At 43.2% G+C, this 19,182-nt stretch overlaps 1 protein-coding gene across 3 annotated transcripts in view; it reads left to right on the top strand.

Annotated features, from left to right (window-relative positions):
* The window catches only part of S1p (membrane-bound transcription factor site-1 protease), a 65,034-nt gene that overhangs the window by 34,739 nt on the left and 11,113 nt on the right, over positions 1-19,182 (top strand). For all 3 annotated transcript variants that reach the window (XM_077687142.1, XM_077687141.1, XM_077687143.1), the window contains exons 15-23: positions 5,133-5,315; positions 8,556-8,632; positions 8,728-8,823; positions 9,358-9,437; positions 9,565-9,600; positions 14,128-14,409; positions 15,344-15,421; positions 16,365-16,508; positions 17,730-17,873. In XM_077687142.1, coding sequence (XP_077543268.1) covers positions 5,133-5,315; positions 8,556-8,632; positions 8,728-8,823; positions 9,358-9,437; positions 9,565-9,600; positions 14,128-14,409; positions 15,344-15,421; positions 16,365-16,508; positions 17,730-17,873 — 1,120 coding nt within the window. The remainder of the gene's footprint in view (positions 1-5,132; positions 5,316-8,555; positions 8,633-8,727; positions 8,824-9,357; positions 9,438-9,564; positions 9,601-14,127; positions 14,410-15,343; positions 15,422-16,364; positions 16,509-17,729; positions 17,874-19,182) is intronic.

The raw sequence follows: 19,182 nt of genomic DNA, 5'->3' as shown, positions 1-19,182 counted from the left end.
AAGTTGTGTATAATAAACCACGAGTAGTAGAAAAAACTTAGAATATACATTTTGTAGGTAGACATTTCAAAAACCCGTCCTGGAAAAAAAATTGAGTTGCGCAGTACAATTTGTCAGATATAAAAGAAAATGTTAGCCCACGTGGTGCCCATGCCATGTGGTGAAGCCCAACCTCTATTTCAAGTTTTGTTATTTTGGATAGTTCTCTAGAAGAAATCTGGTGGTTTGACATTATTAAAGGCCCTAATTAGCCTCCACGTGATGTAAAAACACCTTGTCAATGATTATGACTGGCACAATATTGAAGGCAAGCAAGCGATGTGAAAAAATCCGCTTGGAGTTGAGAACCAAACTCTTTGGTGGATGCTTGGTGACGTTCCGATGATCGCTCATCAGTCAGAACTTTCATTTGCGTTTTATTATCATGTTCTGACTCACTATGGTAGCCCTGCTTGCAGGAATAAGGTACGATGCGCTAGAATCATGCCCAGCAAGCTTTCACCAAGGCGCCGTCGGGCTGTGAAGCGAGTTCAGCACTACGAGCCTACTACATTGCAGCGCCACCTAACAATTTTGAAAAGAAACAAATACAAGGCTGTTGGACACTTTGTCAGAATAAACAGTACTACTAAGAAGCGATACTAGACTTCCGTAAATACCCTCGTATGAAACCGAAACTGACCGGTGAACAGCTGGCGGTGTTCAAGGCCAATTGGAAGCATTCTCCTCGTCTGAACTGATACCCGACAACTTGGTGTTATCGTTTGACTTTCAGCGGGAGCTCTTATCGCAGAAGCAAGGCAAGATAAAGTGGAAGCAAGATATAAGCAAGATAAAGTGGAAGCGCGAGCGGCATGCTTGTTTTGAGGAGCAGTAGCGGGCAACGGAGGCGCCATGGCAAATGAGCTTGTAGTTGGGTAACTGCGTAGTAGCGCCAAATATGAATTTCGCAATGCGAAAACGAAACCGAAACTGCTGGACACTGGTTGAAAATGTCAGGCACACTTGCTAGACATGCGGGGGACCATCAGAAATAAGCTTTGGGAGAATAAAGCTGCCCTTTGTCCGAACCAAAGATCATTAGTGAATAGCTGGGGCCATTTTCAAGTAATTATCACCTCTCAACGCTGTCGGATTACAAAGCTGACCCCATTATTTGGTATTTGACTTGCCAGGAGCCTTTTGACAAAAAAATATTATGGTAATGCAGCCTAACCACGACCTGCATCCTTTTTTCTCAAGTGCAGCAGCCACGCCCCCTTCGTCAAAAACACGCGCACCTCAGCTCGCTAAAAACGCCGCCAAAAATCTCAATGTCGCCGGAGCGGGAAAATTTAAACTGATTCTAAAAGGGCAATGCCTAGACTAATCCCTGGCTGCATTAGGTGTACGATAAACGACTACAACATGCCGAAATAGGCAATATAAATCATCGATCACCGGTGATCGATTTGAATAGGCGTGGTAACGAAAGAGTTAACGCATTTCAAGAACCAAACTTATGCTCAAAGGGCACCTTTTCGCGAACTTATCGGACCGAAAAGTAAGCGCAATTTAAGGTAGCTCTTGACCTACCTTAAGTGCGCCTTTTTCCGACCAACATTGCAGACTACTACGATATCTTGGCTGAGGTGTTCGATTTCGCGCATCTTTCGCGAGAAATTGATAAAGCTGTAAACAATAAAGCGCTTTCTGCAAGCAAAAACGATCTCCGCACACGCCTGCCGCCCTGACACGGCCGTGCACACACCCGCACACCGGCCTGCTGGCCTGGCCGGCGCGCGATAAAGCCAGCACCGGCACCATGGCACTGCCTCCGCACATGGAACGACGCCGGCAGGTGCAGCTACAGTTTGTTGCCGCCTGCCCAAATGGAACCAATCGTGCAAACTAAGTTACGCATGCGAGAAAGGGGATGCTACTGTGGTGAAATTTCTCACAATAGATATCATGGATGGTAGTAGTGCAAGCGGCGATCAGTATTCTGCCGCAGTGTTAAGCCTAAAGTTCCCTGCGGGTACCGGCTACGGACGGAGCTGGCTGATCCAAGCGCTTCGAAACTGGCGCCTTGGAAGCATTCTTTCCTATTGGCGCAAAGGTCAAGTCCCGCCCACACGCCACATGTGGTTTGGTGCATCGCGCGCTAGCCTCATTCGCAGGAGCCTAGCGTGCCTCGAAAAGGGTGCCTTTGATAAGTGCGCCTTAATTAAGGAAGGTTTGTGAAGCGCAAGACGGCCTTTTCTCATTCTGGTCCTTTTCCGACACTTACGAAAGGCTTCCTTATGGCATAAGCCAAGTATGCTTTCTGAATACGGGGGTAAATCCACTAAACGAAAGTAAAGAAGTACAGAATGTATTTGATAATCATATATACATACATGTGCAATACTATGCAATGCTCCCAATACTATGCCACCTGGCTGCAGCGGCAGCATTTCGTCGTGTTGTTCTTTCCCTTGGTCCCCCTCTGCATATTTCCTCTGCTCGCGTGTCTTCGCACACCTTTTCAACATGTATTTATCGTCGTAGTTGCTAAATTGACGCTCAACAGAAAAAGAAAAAATAATCATGGCATGATGGCCAAAAAACCGGCCAATGACGGCTGGTTTTAAGTGTGAACCGGCAACCAGCCCATGGTTCAAAAAACCGGCCAGGCAGGTCATAAACCGGGCAGGTGGCAACCCTAGCCTCGCGTTACATGTTGCAGAGCATCCAGCTTCGGCCACACAAACAAAACTGACTGCATTATGGTGCTCAGCTTGGTTAATACCTTGTACGGAAGGTGAAATTACAAGTGCATAGACTATAAAATAACAAGTGACCTCAAAAGCAGGGTCCCTTCCTCAGGGATTGATAATTAAGACAGTGAGGGCTGACAAAAAGAAAGAGAGTCACTGGCTACATATTGAAAGCCTCCCTAGCATGCATAACATAGAAGCTTGCGTTATACGCCTCGAGCTTCGCGATCGCTGCGCCGCCTGCCACCGCTTCTCTGCGGCGTTGACGGGATTTGCGCTGCGTGGCTAATAGGGGTTCGTGCAGTGTTCTGGTTCTGTTTTGCTTCTGTTCGCCTTTCCGCGCCCTAAAAAAAACATGTTATGGTGACGTGTATAGCAAAGAGTACGTTTAGGTCACTTAATTAAACAGCTGCGTCTTCGTAGAGTACGCGAGCGCCTGCAAGAGCTACCTGGGGACGCGGTTCTGCGTGCTTTGTCGCCGCTCTTCTGGGCGTCGGCGACGGTAGCAACATATCACCCCTGTCACCTCTAAATACGTCAAGCACAAATGAATTCTGATGTCGTCTCGTTTAGACCTGATACTGGCACAGTGAGAGGTTGGCTTCATTTTGCAGTGTGGACAACGAATGTGGCTTCGTTTTGAATACATACGTCGCAGAAAAATATCTTTCGGGGATGTCATTACCGAATCCCGGACAATAACTTGTGCCTTTTATGAGAATATAAACCATGCGAAAATGTTAAGTATATTCCAAGCCTGTGCGTCGTTAAATATGTGCCCACACACGCCTTATAGCAAGAACCAAGGCAAGTTAATAGAACCACGGGAGAATAAATACTGTGCAAGGGCGGAAGAAACATAATAGCTCTAACAGAAATGAAAAAAAAAAAAAAAACAGTGCAGCTTCTGACATGCTAAAAACGTTCTTCGAAACTCAAGCCAGGTAGGGCTCACCAGACCAACTATACGCGAAATGCGCTGCTATTTCGCGAGACATAGGGGGGGTAGGGGGTAGGGGAGGGGTGTACAAATGCGGAGCGTAATCAAGCAATTAACATTTTACTAATCACACACACACAAATCTCGCGTTCACTTCCGTTTTTTTTTTTCGGCTTCAACGAACAGCTGATCGTACGGCGGACGCATTTTTGGAAGTATACAGGGTAGGCAGTTCAACAAACAATGAAAGTTGTCGTTGGAAGAGTGTGGTATGTGATAGGCCCTCTGATTTCAGTTTCTGCTTTATTCTGCAGGCTCCCTGTGCCATATGAAGATATTTCGAAGAAGCATTTATCGCGGACACGGATTATATTCAAAGCCCGTCTCCGCGCTGCTCGCAGAGGATATATGTAGCAGATGAATGTTTGCGGGCGGTCACCTCACGACAAGACGACTCTGTCGTGTGCTGATCCCCGAGTATAATTATGCATTGTCCATCGTACTTTTGTTGAATATTCCCGAAATTGACACAGACTTGCTTGTAAATGGTGGTGATCAATATCTGAGGTATAATATTGGCAAACGTAACTGGCGTGCTGTCAGGCATGAGTGCTCCGCTGATTATGTAAGCGCACAAAACTGATTTACATCGTAGTGTATAGCCGTAGCATGAACATCTGACGAACCGGTGGTTACGGAGACACTGCTAGTAAATTCAGGGCAGTGTAACTACAATCGGCTCCACGATACGCCGGTTCCGCGACGCTGGCCTGTCACACACACCTGGCGCTTATACAGACCGAATGTACCACACTATGATCGCGTCAGAAACATTTACACTCACGTAAACACACCCCATGTGCGAACAGAGTGTCTGCTCCATATAAACATGGATTTCAAACGCCCGCAAGCGGTAAATCTCGGTCGTCAACGTGCCGAAAAAGCAGCGGTGACAGTGGGGAGCGGGACGTGCACTCCCGCGGCTGCTTTCGAAACGGGCCGCTAGGGGGATTCCAGTGGTGCCCCTACAGGCCGCGCTCAAGGCGTATAAGAAGAAATGCTCAATGTTTGCACGGAGTTAGTCAGAGTGGTAAAAAAGCAACCATTCAGCATGGTGTTCATCCATGAGTGGATTCATTTTGACAACAGACCACGCTGAAAAAGCAGTACATTGAGTTTGTGCACTCATTTATGGCAGTAAGTGGCTGCAGTTCCTATTACACTGGCAGAACTGAGCTCTAGGTTATCGCTGAAAATCTTTAATGCACTAATACGTAAAAGGCTCGTTTACCTGTAAAAAACTCTCTCCTATTTGTTGAAATTCATTTGAAAAATGCGTAGGATTGTGAGTAACTTGTGCTTGTTCCAGTGACATTCAAGGAGTTGTAAGGGTAGATTGTTTCTTGCACACTTTTCTGATACTCCCGGCCTAAATGCTTGCATTCCTTGCATAGCCGGAATGGCACCCGTACACGCCAGAGAACGGCCACTACTTGGAGCTGGCGTTTGGCTACCCCGAGGTGCTGTGGCCTTGGTCGGGTTTCCTCTCCATCCACTTCTCGGTGTCGGCAGAGGCAGCCCAGTGGGAAGGCATTGCCCAGGGCCACGTCTCCCTCACAGTGGAGTCATCCCCTGGGGTAAGCAGGCTCACTGATCTGGCAGGCATGCCTTGGTCATTGCTCTGTTCTCTAAGTCATGTTTCCTTGTGATGGGCATAGCAGTAAATGAAAGGGAAAACCTAAAAGCTCTATGAGTCTTCTACTTCTACTGCCTGGTCAACTGTGCCTTTGGGTTCTTTGGGCAGCACAGCTCGCATAGGGCATGGCATTGAACAGATGCATGCATGCGCACCATGGCATGCGGTGCGGGTGGGTGACTGTATAAGGCACAAAAGAAGTGCGCTTACCTGTCACTTGACTAGTGTGCATTTTTTACGAATTCTCTATTTTATATTTTAGAACTAGGCTTCAAGGTTGTCATGTGATGCTCCCTTCTACAGTTTTTTTCTTGATGTGTTTCTGCATCTGCTCAATGCCATCACCTGCTGAGAATCTGGTGCACTGTTAAGACCATGTCTGCCAACTTAAAGGCTCCTAGCACTATCTTATCGCTTTTTTATTACACATTTACGGTTTTCATTTGAGTCACCCCCACATGAGACAGCAAAATGTTAATAGTCTTATATTTATGCATTAAATGCCACGAAGCACTGATATTTTTCAACACGGCACACATCAGGTGTCTTGCAAAGAAGCAGCCCTCTTCTCAACATGGCAAAACAAAGTGGTCAGCACAAAATTCTTTGCAGTATGCATTCAGTAAAAACATAGTGCTGCAGCCATTCAGCAACCGCATTTTATTTATATAGCACTAGCCCAGTTCAACTTTCTTACAAGTTTCAGGCTCTTTTTATTAGCTACATTTGTGCAGGACTTCAGCATTTTTATGTGGTGATAGCTTAATGTTACAAGTGTTCCCTAGTTATTTTGGGTACCAGCATTAGCATGTGTAACCATTTTGAGTGGAAGCATATAAAGTAACATGCTTCCCATCACTGCTGAAAATCAAGCTACATGCAGTCTTCATTGTTGCCAGTATGGTGTGCACACCACTCAGCCACTGGGACATTCAGATTATTGTTTGAAGACTGTGTTTATGGTTGAAGACAATGGCTATTTGCACTGCACAACTCTGCTAAATGCTGAATGATGTCTATGTAAAGACAAATGATCCAGTGCACATTCATGACTTGACATTGCTTCTGAACATGCCAACCTTCCTTGGCACCGATAGTGTCGTGGTTGGCAGCATTTTCACACGAAGGATGGGTGCATTATCATGAGGTCCTTTTCTGTGGTGTGTGCAAAGCACCTAGGGGTGTGCTGTCACACAAGGCAAAATATTTGTTTTGAAGCCATAGAAAAGTTCTTAAAAAGGGGCGCAGCATCAGTCATTCAGTGGCGCACTTATGAGCCACGACACATGCTATAGATAGAGGTGGTGATCACTTTCATATCATTCTAGTACAATGGCAGCTGTTGATTGGTGTCACCCAGGTAGTTCACCATGTAGGCTGAAAATGCATGTACAGTAGAACCCCGATGACGTGCCCCGGTCTTACGACGACCCGCTTCTTACAACAGATCACCACGGTCCTGGCAAAGTCCCCATAGAAACAATGCCTTAAAAATCCCTTAAAAAAAAAATGCCTTAAAAAAAATGTTTTTTTTTTAAGCAGAGTGGCAAATGAACAGTTATGTTTTGCCTACTGCGCATAAACTTTGTGATTGGCACCCGTGGTACCTCCATCACGGCTTCTGCAGATTAGCGTGCTGCCTGTTATGGGGTCATACGGCACATTCCACGATCAGGTGTGGTGATAGCTGCCCCGCGGTTTCTGGCACATGGTGTAACACTGCACTATCGTCAAGATCTTGCTTTTTGTGTCCTGTTTGTTTCTCTAATCAACTGAAAATGGCAAAACAGCTTCTTTCCTGCCGATTGCTCACCTTTATGCATGATCCCTACTTGGGCCAATTACAGGAAGTCCTTTGGGACTGCGATAGGGTAAAAAAAATGCCTAAACATGTATGATGCAGGATTCAAACTTTCAAGTTGTTGCATGCGCCAAAAGCACATATGCCAGGCAGGTAACCTTAACTTCACTGTCGTTGAAAAATGTGCACCTTCGTGCTGTATGTTAGGAAAGTGCCGATGAACTGAGCCTGAACTGCGGTTACAGCAGTATCGACGAAAAGTGCAACCGTAGCCAGACATTATATATACGCTGCTATAGTAGCAAAAATATAAACCATTTCCACCTTATGTGGCTCAAAAATTGAATTGGCAATTGTGCACCCATGGCTGCATGAGTGCACCATTGGCTGCACTTTACCAAGATCACGTAATAAAGGAGAGGCTGCCTTTACGCGAGTATAGACGGTACATATATGTACTCGTTCTGCATACCATGTATTCCCAGGTGTTAGATACTTGCAGTTTAGGAATTAAAGGAACGACACCAGAAAAAAAATTTGTATGCACATTGAAGGCAAACATAGGCTCCATATGTGACACTGCTCCTTTCAGCTGTCGCTGACCATCGTCTCAACCAGTATCGTACTAAATGTCTGACAATTTTCACTAAATGTAGGCTGAAAATGTGCTTCCTGTAGTGCAAACTGAAACAACATCCCGCACTTATGGTTTTCTGGGGCTGCTTTGCTATAAGCTGGCTGTACTGTACTGGGCACCCTTCCAACTTAGCCATGTTTATAATGGCCCATGGAACTACTATCTGCGCTGAATTTATTTATTTATTTACAGGTACCCTCAGGGTCATACCATTAGAGAGGGAATGGGTTTAAATTCTCAGGCAGGTAAGGATAACAATGCACATCAAACAGTCATACAAAATGGAAGAATGGCAAGAACACTGCATAAAACAAAGTCGACAAAATCTGTACACGAAAGGTCAGTGACCGTAAGGCAAAGCCAACAATGTTTCTACACAACAAATCAAACCGACACAAGAGGCAAATTTATTATTCATTCGCGGCTATCAGAGTGGCTTTCATTACTAAGACTTGTTCAGAAAGCATAAATGTTTGATTGGGCGAGAAATGAGGTCATTGCTTAATGTAGGATTATAAAATAGATTGAGGGATAAGCATAGTCATTTTATTTTTCGACAGGTAGTTAAGTCAGGTGGATTGAGGCTAGCTTTCATAGAGGATATAGTGGCGGTGTGATTAAAGTTGTATCGGATAAATGATCCTTTTTTAAAGGATGTGTTATCACATTCACCTTGGCTGGTGCTTGTCTTTTTTTTTTCATGGTGAAGTAAATTTCTTGCATTTTTTGCATTTTCATTCTAGGAAGGGGAAACAGAACCAAGAAGGTCAAACTTGAAGTTGCCTATTAAAGCAAAGATTATTCCAACTCCACCTCGAAGGTAATTTGTTGCTTTTTTCCCCTTCGTTTTAGCTGGCTGTATGCTGTAAGGGCATGTGAAAAATTGTGCTTTTTGCTTTTCTTTCCTATTTTTAGCAAGCGTATCCTCTGGGATCAATACCACAATCTGCGGTACCCACCTGGCTATTTTCCAAGGGACAACCTCAAAATAAAAACGGATCCTTTAGATTGGTGAGGCTACTGCAATGTTCGATACATAATTAGGTTAGCAGCACTAGTACATTGTTGATTGGCCTCAGGCTACTGACAAACTTGAGAACTCAGAATGAACCACTCGTGCACTCAGTCCTGTCCAGAACTTCAAACTAACGCATCATGGCATTGTGTGGGTTATAATGGTGCTGTAATTTGACACAGTTTAGCACAACAGTTTAACGCAACTTAGTTTTTAAAGTAGTAACTAAACATTTCGATATTAGAAATTGTACGATTGTATGTATGTAGAATATGTATGATTTTCATTATATCTGTTTCGAGGTAGTTCCTGAAGCTTAAAATATTCTTAAGTGAACTTTAATTACCGTGAGTTTGAGATGCCCAGAAACTTGGAACCTCACAGAATCAGTATCAGTGGACATGACATTAAATGTACTCAGGATTTGTGGGGGACATCGTCCTTGCTAGCTGATCAAGCTTGAAGGGGTTTGCCGATTTGGTGGCCGCTTCTTCATCTGTTGACAAAAACTGCTTGTCTTGTCCTTTCAGGAGTGGAGACCACATTCACACTAACTTCAAGGATATGTACCAACACTTACGGAACCATGGATACTATGTGGAAGTTCTTGGTAAGCTGGTTACTTTAACTACTGCAAGGGCACGTTGTACCTGAATAGTCCAGCGTGATTCTGACACAAGTGGAGCTCTTTTAGAACTGTACTGAAGCATTCTGATCTTTTTTTTTTTTCTTTTTAGGTTTCCCATTCACCTGCTTTGATGCACAAAACTATGGTATGTGCTATGAATCTTCCACGCTTGGCTGGTTTTTTTTCTCTCTCTTTTTTTAAACAGCTGCATTTTTGTATGTGTGTAATTAAGGGTACTGTTTTCTGGCAGAATGGAGGTGTTGTTCACATTAAAGGGCTTATTGTGCAAAATATTCTAAGACTGTGGAAGCAAAAAAAAATTCATCCGTGTTGTCCTCGTGAGGCACTTGTTTCGTCCACTATAGATCAGTTCATGTCTGTACCAAAGAAATTGGTCTTGACTTTTAACACTTTCCTGCCCAAGGGAAAAGCAGTGATTTTGGGTAGTCTAGCAAATCATTTTTTCCCAGTCGCAAGAAATATGTAACCTATAAGTATATGGTATTGAAATGTAGAAGAGTAAATTTCCTTTGCTGTGGTAATTGTTTCAAACAAGAATATTCATTTCAAAGAAAAATAGAAAGAGAAAAAGGTTTACAGAAAAAGTGTGACAAACAAAAAATAAAGCAAAAACGTTGGTGTTGCACCACAGAGAAAAAGCATGCAAAAAATTTATGATATGCATTTTGTACACATACTAGCACTGCAAAACTCCTGCAAATATCAAACGCCTAATTGTAAAATTTCTTGACTTGCAAAAAAAAAAAAAAAAAAAAAAAAACTTGTTAGCCCTAGTGGGTTTCGTGACACTGTGCCAAGCAGTTCCTCAAACTTTTAGTACATGGGTTAGCTGCGCATGTGTTGCAGAAAACATGAGTTTTCTGCTCCACCTTTTTTTTCTCTCTCTTTGTTTTTTCTTCCTTGTTTGTAGCATTTCTTTGGGAGTGGTTTCTGTCTTTGATTCGCCCCTTTCACTGTACGTTGGCTTCTCGAAGGTGTGCATCTATGCATACTTATTTCTGTTTCCACATATCTCTCTGATAATTCCGAAGTGAAAAACAGTGGGAAAAAAAAAAACGACGGTTCTTGAAAACCTCCGTGCACCACTCGGGAGTGCAATGCCAAGGTCAACTGCCTGAGGTCTTGAGAGCTAAAGCCAATTCTCTGCGCCGCAGCTGGCGCAGCTCTCCGCAGCTCTCTGCAGCTCTCCGCAGCTCTCCGTGCGCCGCAGCTCTCCGTACTAAAATGATTAATAAAAGTTGTCCTCAGAGTCAGCGCTGCTAATCATCATCCAAAAAGTTGCATGTAGGTTCGCCCAAATCAGTGGAAATGCAGCATTTGTGCGGCTCGATCGTGCGGGATGTTGACGCCATCTTTGTATCTTTAGAGCACCCGTCACATGACTCCGGAAAATTTTTTTCTGGGTGCTGTGGTTATAGTCCTGGCTACAATCATTTCAATTTATACTAATCTCTAAATGTACAGGAAAGCCTGTTTATAATAAACTGCAAGGCACGCCATGAAAAACCTGGTCCAATAGTGAAAATACCTGAACTGGCGCGTAGTAAATTTTCCTTACATATTCGCTATATGCAGAAAAGTGTGTTAAACAATGGGTCAGCATGTCGCCCCTTTTCAATCGCCCCCAAATATTCAATCCAATATAAGCATTATGTCATATTTTCTTCGATTAGAGTTTCAGTATTTGCAAACTTTGAAGTATTCAACAGTAATGAATAGTGAATCTCAGCTGCTGCTTTTTCCTGAAAAAAATGTACATACTATTTGGAGTGTTTTTATGCAAGGCAAGTCCCCTTCTTTTTTCCTTTCTTGATGTTAACTGTGCATCTCTTTCACGTGCTAAGGCTTGGTCGTCGAACCGTTCGAATACGATTGACCACAGTACAAGATCTAATAGAAACAAAAAGGTGCTACGTTTTATCTTTTCATGCGGTTGGAGTTTTCCTCACATGGTGCTATTGTATGTCCATTGCACTTTAAAGTTCGAAGGTCAGGCTTCGCTGCACCGAAGAGGGAAATGCAGAAGGCAATCACAGGCATGGCAGGCGCAGTGCCTAGGAGATGTGGGAGTGCTGTTTGTAACCTGATAGAATTTGTTCAATTTTTTTCACAACTTCAGCAGCAAATGTGAAGCAATTCTCAAGAACCCTGTTTTGATCTGCAGTGAGCAGTAGCCTAAGACAGGGTTCCTTAGCAGTGGCTCCGAATGGGGTTCCGACGTGAGCACACTAAGCGCTGCCGCTGCTGATGTGCCAGCAATGAGATGGTGGGCCAGCAACGCAGGCCTGCCAAGCACATGTGCAGGAAAGCTTTCTGTGCAGAGTTCCTTTTGTTCTTTAGTTTACTGACCACGAGAAATTCATTCATGTATTAATTCTTACTATGCATTGTTATTTGGATATTGGGCTGGTGTGGCTGTTGTGAGAAAACAGCACATGGAAACTGACAGTGTGTGCATTCTGTTCGCCAATCCCAATGGGCCATTCAGAGTTTGTGACATCCAAGCTGCAATGCAGGAGCATTAATGGGCCAGTGATGCTTGTTTCACTGCCTTTGGCATTTTCTGCTTTGTTAAGCAACTGCTGGTGCCAAGGAAGATATACTTGTGTTCTTGGCTCAGCAGTGTGCCAATGCTGGCCAACTTGTTTTAACACTTTAGTGTCCCCTTAATAAGTGCCTGATAACGATAACCAGCGACTTATCAGTGCTCCCTGATAAGTGTTTATATTGGCAATGGCTCTGTGCACTAGTATGGTTTTTATTTATTTATTTATTTATTTTTCAACAAGGTTGTCTTGCTATTATTAAAATGCCCCCCCCCCCACATGCAAATATTTAAATGAAAGGCTAGTTGGTTGATATCGCTGCTAAGCACGAGGTCGCGGGTTCGATTCTCGGCCGCGGCGGCCGCTTTTCTGATGGAGGCAAAAAGCAAAAACCCCCGTGTGTACAAGATTTCGGCGCACGTTAAAGATCCCCAGGTGGTCAAAATTAATCCGTAGCCCTCCACTACGGCGCGCCTCATCGCCTGCGTTGCGTCGGCGCGTTAAACCTTACAATCAATTAGTTGATTGATATACTGTTGACACCTATTGAAACCATTCTTGTGTCTGTTCTAGCATTTTTTGATGACAAAAGTATGGTTAAGAGATCAGTGCATCACTTTCTGTTGCTTAACGTCCCTTAGTTATGGTTATGAGGATTTAACGCTCCGACGCTACACAGGCAATGAGGCGCACCATAGTGGAGTGCTCCAGATTAATTTTGACCACCTGGGAATCTTTAAAGTGCGCCGAAATCTCGAGCACACGGGTGTTTTCGCTTTTCGCCTCCGTCACCCATTGCTTCTTTAAAAAAAAACTCTTATCATCTAGAAAACAGCAAATGTATTTCCTTGTAGATAATTAATGGTTTTCAATGATGCTACCACTGACGTAGTGTCTATCCAGCAAGGCGAATTACCTAGAGTGAAGGAATATAAATATTTGGGAGTGTGGATATACGAAGGGGATAACTACGTAAGAACTCACGAGGAGCAACTTAAGGTTAAGGGAAAGCGAAACGCAGCTATAATGAAGCATAGAGCTCTGTGGGGGTATAACAAATATGAAGTAGTAAGAGGAATGTGGAAAGGAGTAATGGTTCCAGGTCTCACGTTTGCGAATGCTGTACTCTGCTTAAAATCAGACGTTCTACCAGGCCCTGAAGTAAACCAGAGAACGGTAGGACGTTTGGCCTTAGGCGCGCATGGAAAAACAACTAAAGAAGCGGTTCAGGGAGATATGGGCTGGGCGTCGTTTGAAGTTCGAGAAGCTCAGAGTAAAATATGCTTTGAGATGAGGTTGAGGGCAATGGATCAACGAAGGTGGACAGCTAAGGTTTTTAGGTACCTATACTTGAAAAGCGTGGACAGGCAGTGGTTAAGAAAGACTAGAAGGCTAACGATGAAATACGGAAAGAACAGTGGAGAATCCAAAACAGCCAAGGTAACCAAAAAAGAGGCAAGGCAGATTGAAACGAATAAATGGAGGGAAAAAATGGAAGCTAAAACGTCGTTAGAGATGTACAGGGCTGAGAAATTGCACATCAGAAAGGAAACTTTCTACGATAATTCCCAGGGCAGTGCTTTGCTTTTTGAGGCTAAAGCAGGTTGCACGCGAACGAAGAGTTTTGTGGGGAAGTATTCACAAAATGATGGGGTATGCGTGGTCTGCGGAAAAGAAACAGAAACTATGCGGCACATAGTGTTAGAATGTGAGGGTATCCATCCAAATCTACATGAAGGGAATATTGGGCTTCCAGAAGCCCTAGGATTTAAGGGTATCACAGAGGAAGTTAACTTGAAGGCTGTCGAGGGGACGAAAAGAAGATTAGAATGCTGGTGGACGAAAAGCAGAGAGGGGAATATTGCCTAGGACAGTTACCACTTGTAACAGGAAAAAAAAAGGTATTTTGTGCCTAATGGGCTTTTTGTGCCTGCCCTGGGCAGCGCTAGTATTGGGCCAAGAGTGTGGAGCATGGGTGTATTGGTCCTTTTTGGTAAGATGGCATGTCATCACCCCGCTTCAAAGGGGAAACCAATAGCAATCATCATCATCATCATTAAAAATGACAAATCAAGTTTTGAAAATACACTTTCTGTTGGCCTCAGGAACCCTGTTGCTTGTTGATCTTGAAGAGGAATACTTCCCAGAGGAGCTGGCCAAGTTGCGGCGTGATGTAGCATCTGGGCTGTCATTGGTGGTTTTCGCCGACTGGTACAATGTGTCTGTTATGCGCAAGATCAAGTTTTTTGATGAGAACACACGCCAGTGGTGGATGCCGGACACGGGAGGCTCAAACGTGCCAGCTCTGAATGACCTGCTGGCTCCCTGGGATATAGCCCTAGGCGATCATGTCTACGAGGGGGACTTCACCTTTGGAGACCACAAAAGTGAGTGAGCTTCCATTGAACAAGGGAAGGATTCCCTGGCACAGTGTGAAAAGTTGTGAACCCTGGCATTGGAAAATTAACCAGAATGTTTTGTGAATGAAAAAGAAAAACATATCTTAGGTAATTAACAGCAATCAAGCTTTATTGTATGCAGGAAGAAGCAAGCACACAAATTCTAGTCCTTTCATCTAGCTGTGTGATGATGATTCAATAAATTTTTGTTTTTAGACTTTATCATACAATATAAATAGCCAAAAAATACACATGGAAAGAGATGTATTATACGAAGCTTTGCTCTTTTTATTCTTTTTAATATCTATTGTGCAAGATTTAAATTGAATGGTTTTATGAGCACCTGATGTTATCATTTGGGGCTGGATGCACATGCTGTGTTGCTACTGACATGGTGTCATATATGTCATGCATAGGAGATCTTGGCTGTCTTCCTGCATCATTTAGCTTACTTCCCTAAATGAAAGAAGTCATTAAAGAAAACTGTTGTAATTATTTTTTTTAATTGTAGCGGTAGGCATTTGGCTTTGTTGTTCATTGTTCTAGTAATATCTCACTATACTGCAGCGATCTGTTGATCAACTTCTGCGGCTCGTGCAGAGAGGCCTTTTATAAATGTGGTAGGATTTTTTTCAGCTACACAGACCTTTATAGGAAGGAATTTTTAACCCGCAGCCTTTTGCGAGGAACAGTGGCATGGTTTAGCATAATTTGCAGAGAAGTACACTAATGCAGATATATATAAATACTTGTTATTGATCTGCTGACCATAAAGCAAACTTTGTCACTGTGCTTTTAGTGTTAATTTTGTGTAGTTTATTTCTTGGTCTTTTATTTTGTGTGAACTTTATTTCGTGTGAACTCCTGTTGTTTTTTTTTTTTTGTTTTTTTTTCCTCGTAACCCCTTCTTGTCGTCTTGCAGTGTACTACGCATCTGGCACAAGCATAATAAAATTTCCAGAAACTGGTCTACTGATTCGGAAAACACTCAGCCATCAAGGTTTGAACAATACTTCCTTGTTTGTGTTTGGCGTGTCCATTTTTATTGCTTCATTTATGGTGTGCCTTTTTGCCATTATTCTCTGTTTCTGTTTTGTTCAACGTTGGACACTTTGTGCCTCCACCATGTTCTGCTTGGCGGTCAAAAGAAATATAGAATGCTGCCACCTGATTATGTTAAACCCTTAATTGCACAGAGCCCAAAGTGCTTACATGGGTTGTTTTTCATAGCCTTTCTTCCTTTTTTTTTGCCATTTTTATAAGTGGCTTCTTTTGCACTTCTACCTATTTAAAGGCTGGGTTTGTGTACTTTAGACTCCCCTTGTTGCTGTCATATCTTCTGTACAGATTTTGTGCTAACCTATATTAATCAACCTAGCCTAGTCTAACTCAACCCAACCCAACCCACCCTCAAGTCTCTTGCAGCATAAAAATGCAGTTAATTTAACAAAAAATTTTGTTTGCTGCTAAAATGCTTAGCTATAAAAAGTTGAGCTCATAGACTTAAATGCAATGGTTGTTGGTGGTAGCAGCCGTGTAGTCTAATTTCTGTCTGTGCACATTTCTTTTTAGTGCTAAGTGTTTTTATCAGTGGTATTACTGACTGTATTATGTAGTTTATACGAAATCCTGTTCTCGCATGGCTTCTAAACCGCCCATGCAGGCTGCCATTCATATAGCCACATGTTCATTCTCATGGTGTTACATGTATTGAAACATTCAAAAGAGATTTTATTGCAATGGCTGTAACATTTTCCAAATATGTTAATTTAGAGGTAGCATCGGGACTGTCTGGCACTGTAAATTGGGCTTATAAAAGTACCGACTTTCACCTCTGCAGCATGGTGTCTGTGCCCACTTGGGGCTTGTAATTGCACTTAGTAACATTTGCTAATGTATGTGTGGCAGTTCGGTAACAGTGCTTTCTCTTGACTGCATTTCAGGCCAGGAAGTACTGGGGAAAAAGGCAGATCGCGTCGAAGGGGTCCCCATCCTTGGTTTAGTGCAAACAGGCAGTTCCAAGTCTTCTGGGCGAATTGCTGTGTACGGCGACTCCAACTGCATTGACACAACCCACATGCAAAAAGGTTCCAATTAATTCATTTGTTCTCCATCACTCCTCTTAGTACTTTACAGAAGCCTGCTAAACAGTCTGGGGAGACCTAAACCTGCCTTTGTGCACCTCCTCATAAAGCTGTTATTTGTGTTTGTATACTGAACATTGTTCCAAAAGTGCGTCTCTAAGTCGTAATTTTGTTTGTACGAGTTATCAACTGTCAAGGGACCGCCAGCAGAATGTTGCACATATCCCTTTCAGTCACCATGTCTCCATATGGAGACGTGACTTTCTTCGTTGTTTTCCTCGTGAAAACGAAAAGAGTTCATGCTGCAGAGCGGTGAGGCTGTTGTTCGAAAGCTACGGAAGGGAAAGGTAGCACCATGTGATGTAGAATGGCGGAACTGCACTCATAAACATCGTTTCAAAATGTACGCCACCAAGTTTTGTGGAAGCACCGGTGTGTTGCTGTCCTAAGTTCTCTTTTACTGCGGCGTAAATCAGCTATAAAGGCTAAAAACACCTCTTTCATGTGCAGAAATTATTTCACCTCCTTGTTTGTAAACTGCCTCAGGATATTTATTATTTTTTATAGGGAAAAGCAGGATTGAGTTATGGTGCCTCCGTATGAGGACGCGACGCCATTTACGTAATAAGTATTCTAGGAAGACTGAACTGTTTTTCTTACCTCTAGACACTTGACACTGCTAAACCTCCAAGTATGGAATTTTTCTGCAGTTAATATAATAATTTGTGACTGAAAGGGATGTTGACATTTGAAGCAAAAATTATCTTAGCATTTCAGAAAGGAAACTGCAATATTGACCTGAAACACTGCATTACAGTTGTGGGATTCCATAGTGGAAGAGGCAAACAGGCCCCACTTTTGCTGCAAAAAAATAAATGAAACTGATTTCACACCGTTTCACTCTTCCTCTATTTATTATGTACTATATATTTTATCTCTAATGCTGTTTCAGAAAAATAAAAACCTCGAATATTTAAATTTGCAGTGCTTGCAAAATTCACGTGAATTTAACTGCAGCCAATTTTCATTGTACTATTTCAAGAACCACGAAGAGTCCATGCCCCTTCTTGAACAAGCCTTGGTATTTTGCAAGGTTTTTTCAGCTTTGGCATTTTCTTCTCATCTTGAATGTGCACACGGCAGTGATGCTGAGGCACGCTGAAGCCACAGCAGAATGAAATATTGAAAATAATAATTACTGTTTTCATTTTTAATCTTGCGCAGATTGCTACTGGCTGCTGCATGCTCTGGTTCAGTATGCAACTACAGGACTAGTCGCCCCTTTTTTTGAAAACTCCAACGCTGCTGCTGCTGCTGCTGCTGCTGTTGCACCTCCCAGTGATCTATCGCTTCCAAAGCGGATGGAAGGTATGAATCCTACTTTTTATTTATTTAATGTTGAAGCAGTGGTATGCGCCACACAATAAATCCCCAGGTGTATAACTTTTAGGGGCCAGTGCAAAAATGTCATGTAATCTGGGAGTCACGTAGCCAAACACAGTAATTACTGCTCAAGCACTTGGCCTTGCACGACAGGGAGACACGGAATGTTAGAATGACCCATGTTATTTTAAAGTGAATAAAGCTGCAACCAGAAATTAGGATGCGTCATGTTTGCATTGAAACACTTTTAATCTGTCTACTGCCTAATGTGAAATGTCCAATCTTGCTACACAGAGTTGCTATGTTATGGTACCACCGTGTCTCAAATTTGGTGCTCCTGCCTCCATGTTTCCTCTATTGGGCACTCTTTGGGCTCTGGGAGTCCACGTGCACTGTGGAGAACTGGTGCACCGTTTGCACAACTAATAGGAGTGGCTAATGGGATTCATTCAGCTGCTGTTATAAGTCCTTGCCGTCTTTTGCCACCCTCATGTTTCATCACCACTTTGTCGCATCCCGGAGGGAAGGTTCGTACTATTGGTCAGCTTCTTTGTGTGTATGCTTGGTAACTAATGCACAAGCATCGTTGGCTTTATGTAGGCGCAAACACTTTTGTTGCCCGCAGCCTGCTTACACACCGTCATGTTCAGGTACCTTATAAGTCGCAAAACACTCGTGCACATTATGGAAAGGGACTATGCATGCTTCTGGAGTTCGCGGCTGCTTTGCTGGTCACAGCTGCGTGCTTCGAAACATCTCATTGAGCATTGCTTGGACTGAAGTGTTTAGTAAAAAATGCAAAAGGAGAGAACTGCACACGCAGATTCACAAAAACACAAACCGCTATTGGCCGCTGCCTTTGCTTTCACTCTGCCTGTGTGCAACACCTGTCATAAACTTGAAGCGTTGACTCCGCTGATGGATGTGGCAATTGCTGCAGCACCAGATGGCACTGGAGTGAATGAAGCACTGGACCACAAAAGATTCGACTTAAGTTCTCACGATGGCATAAATAGGTTTCTCGAGTATAACTTTACAACTCAGCATGCATTACAGATGTGCAAAATGTTAGCAAAGGCGGCAATTAATAAAAATAAAAAAAGCAAAGGTTGAAAGTGAGGAGCCTCTTGGAAGGAAAGCATGGGCATGCAACTAGTCTGATGGCCAGAGATACGATTGGCAGATAAAGGAATGAAAAGAGGCATTGAGGCATCAAGGTTGCTCACTTTCACAAACTGTTGGCAGGAGCAATAGAAAATGCAACACACCATATTTTCTTACAATGAATGCACTC

Source organism: Haemaphysalis longicornis, unplaced genomic scaffold, assembly GCF_048455015.1.
Source record: "Haemaphysalis longicornis isolate Haplotype H1 unplaced genomic scaffold, Haemaphysalis longicornis Haplotype H1 scaffold_1, whole genome shotgun sequence".
In the NCBI taxonomy this organism is placed as follows: domain Eukaryota; kingdom Metazoa; phylum Arthropoda; class Arachnida; order Ixodida; family Ixodidae; genus Haemaphysalis; species Haemaphysalis longicornis.
Note: the sequence above shows the minus strand (reverse complement) of the source record. Positions and strands in the feature narration are given on the sequence as shown.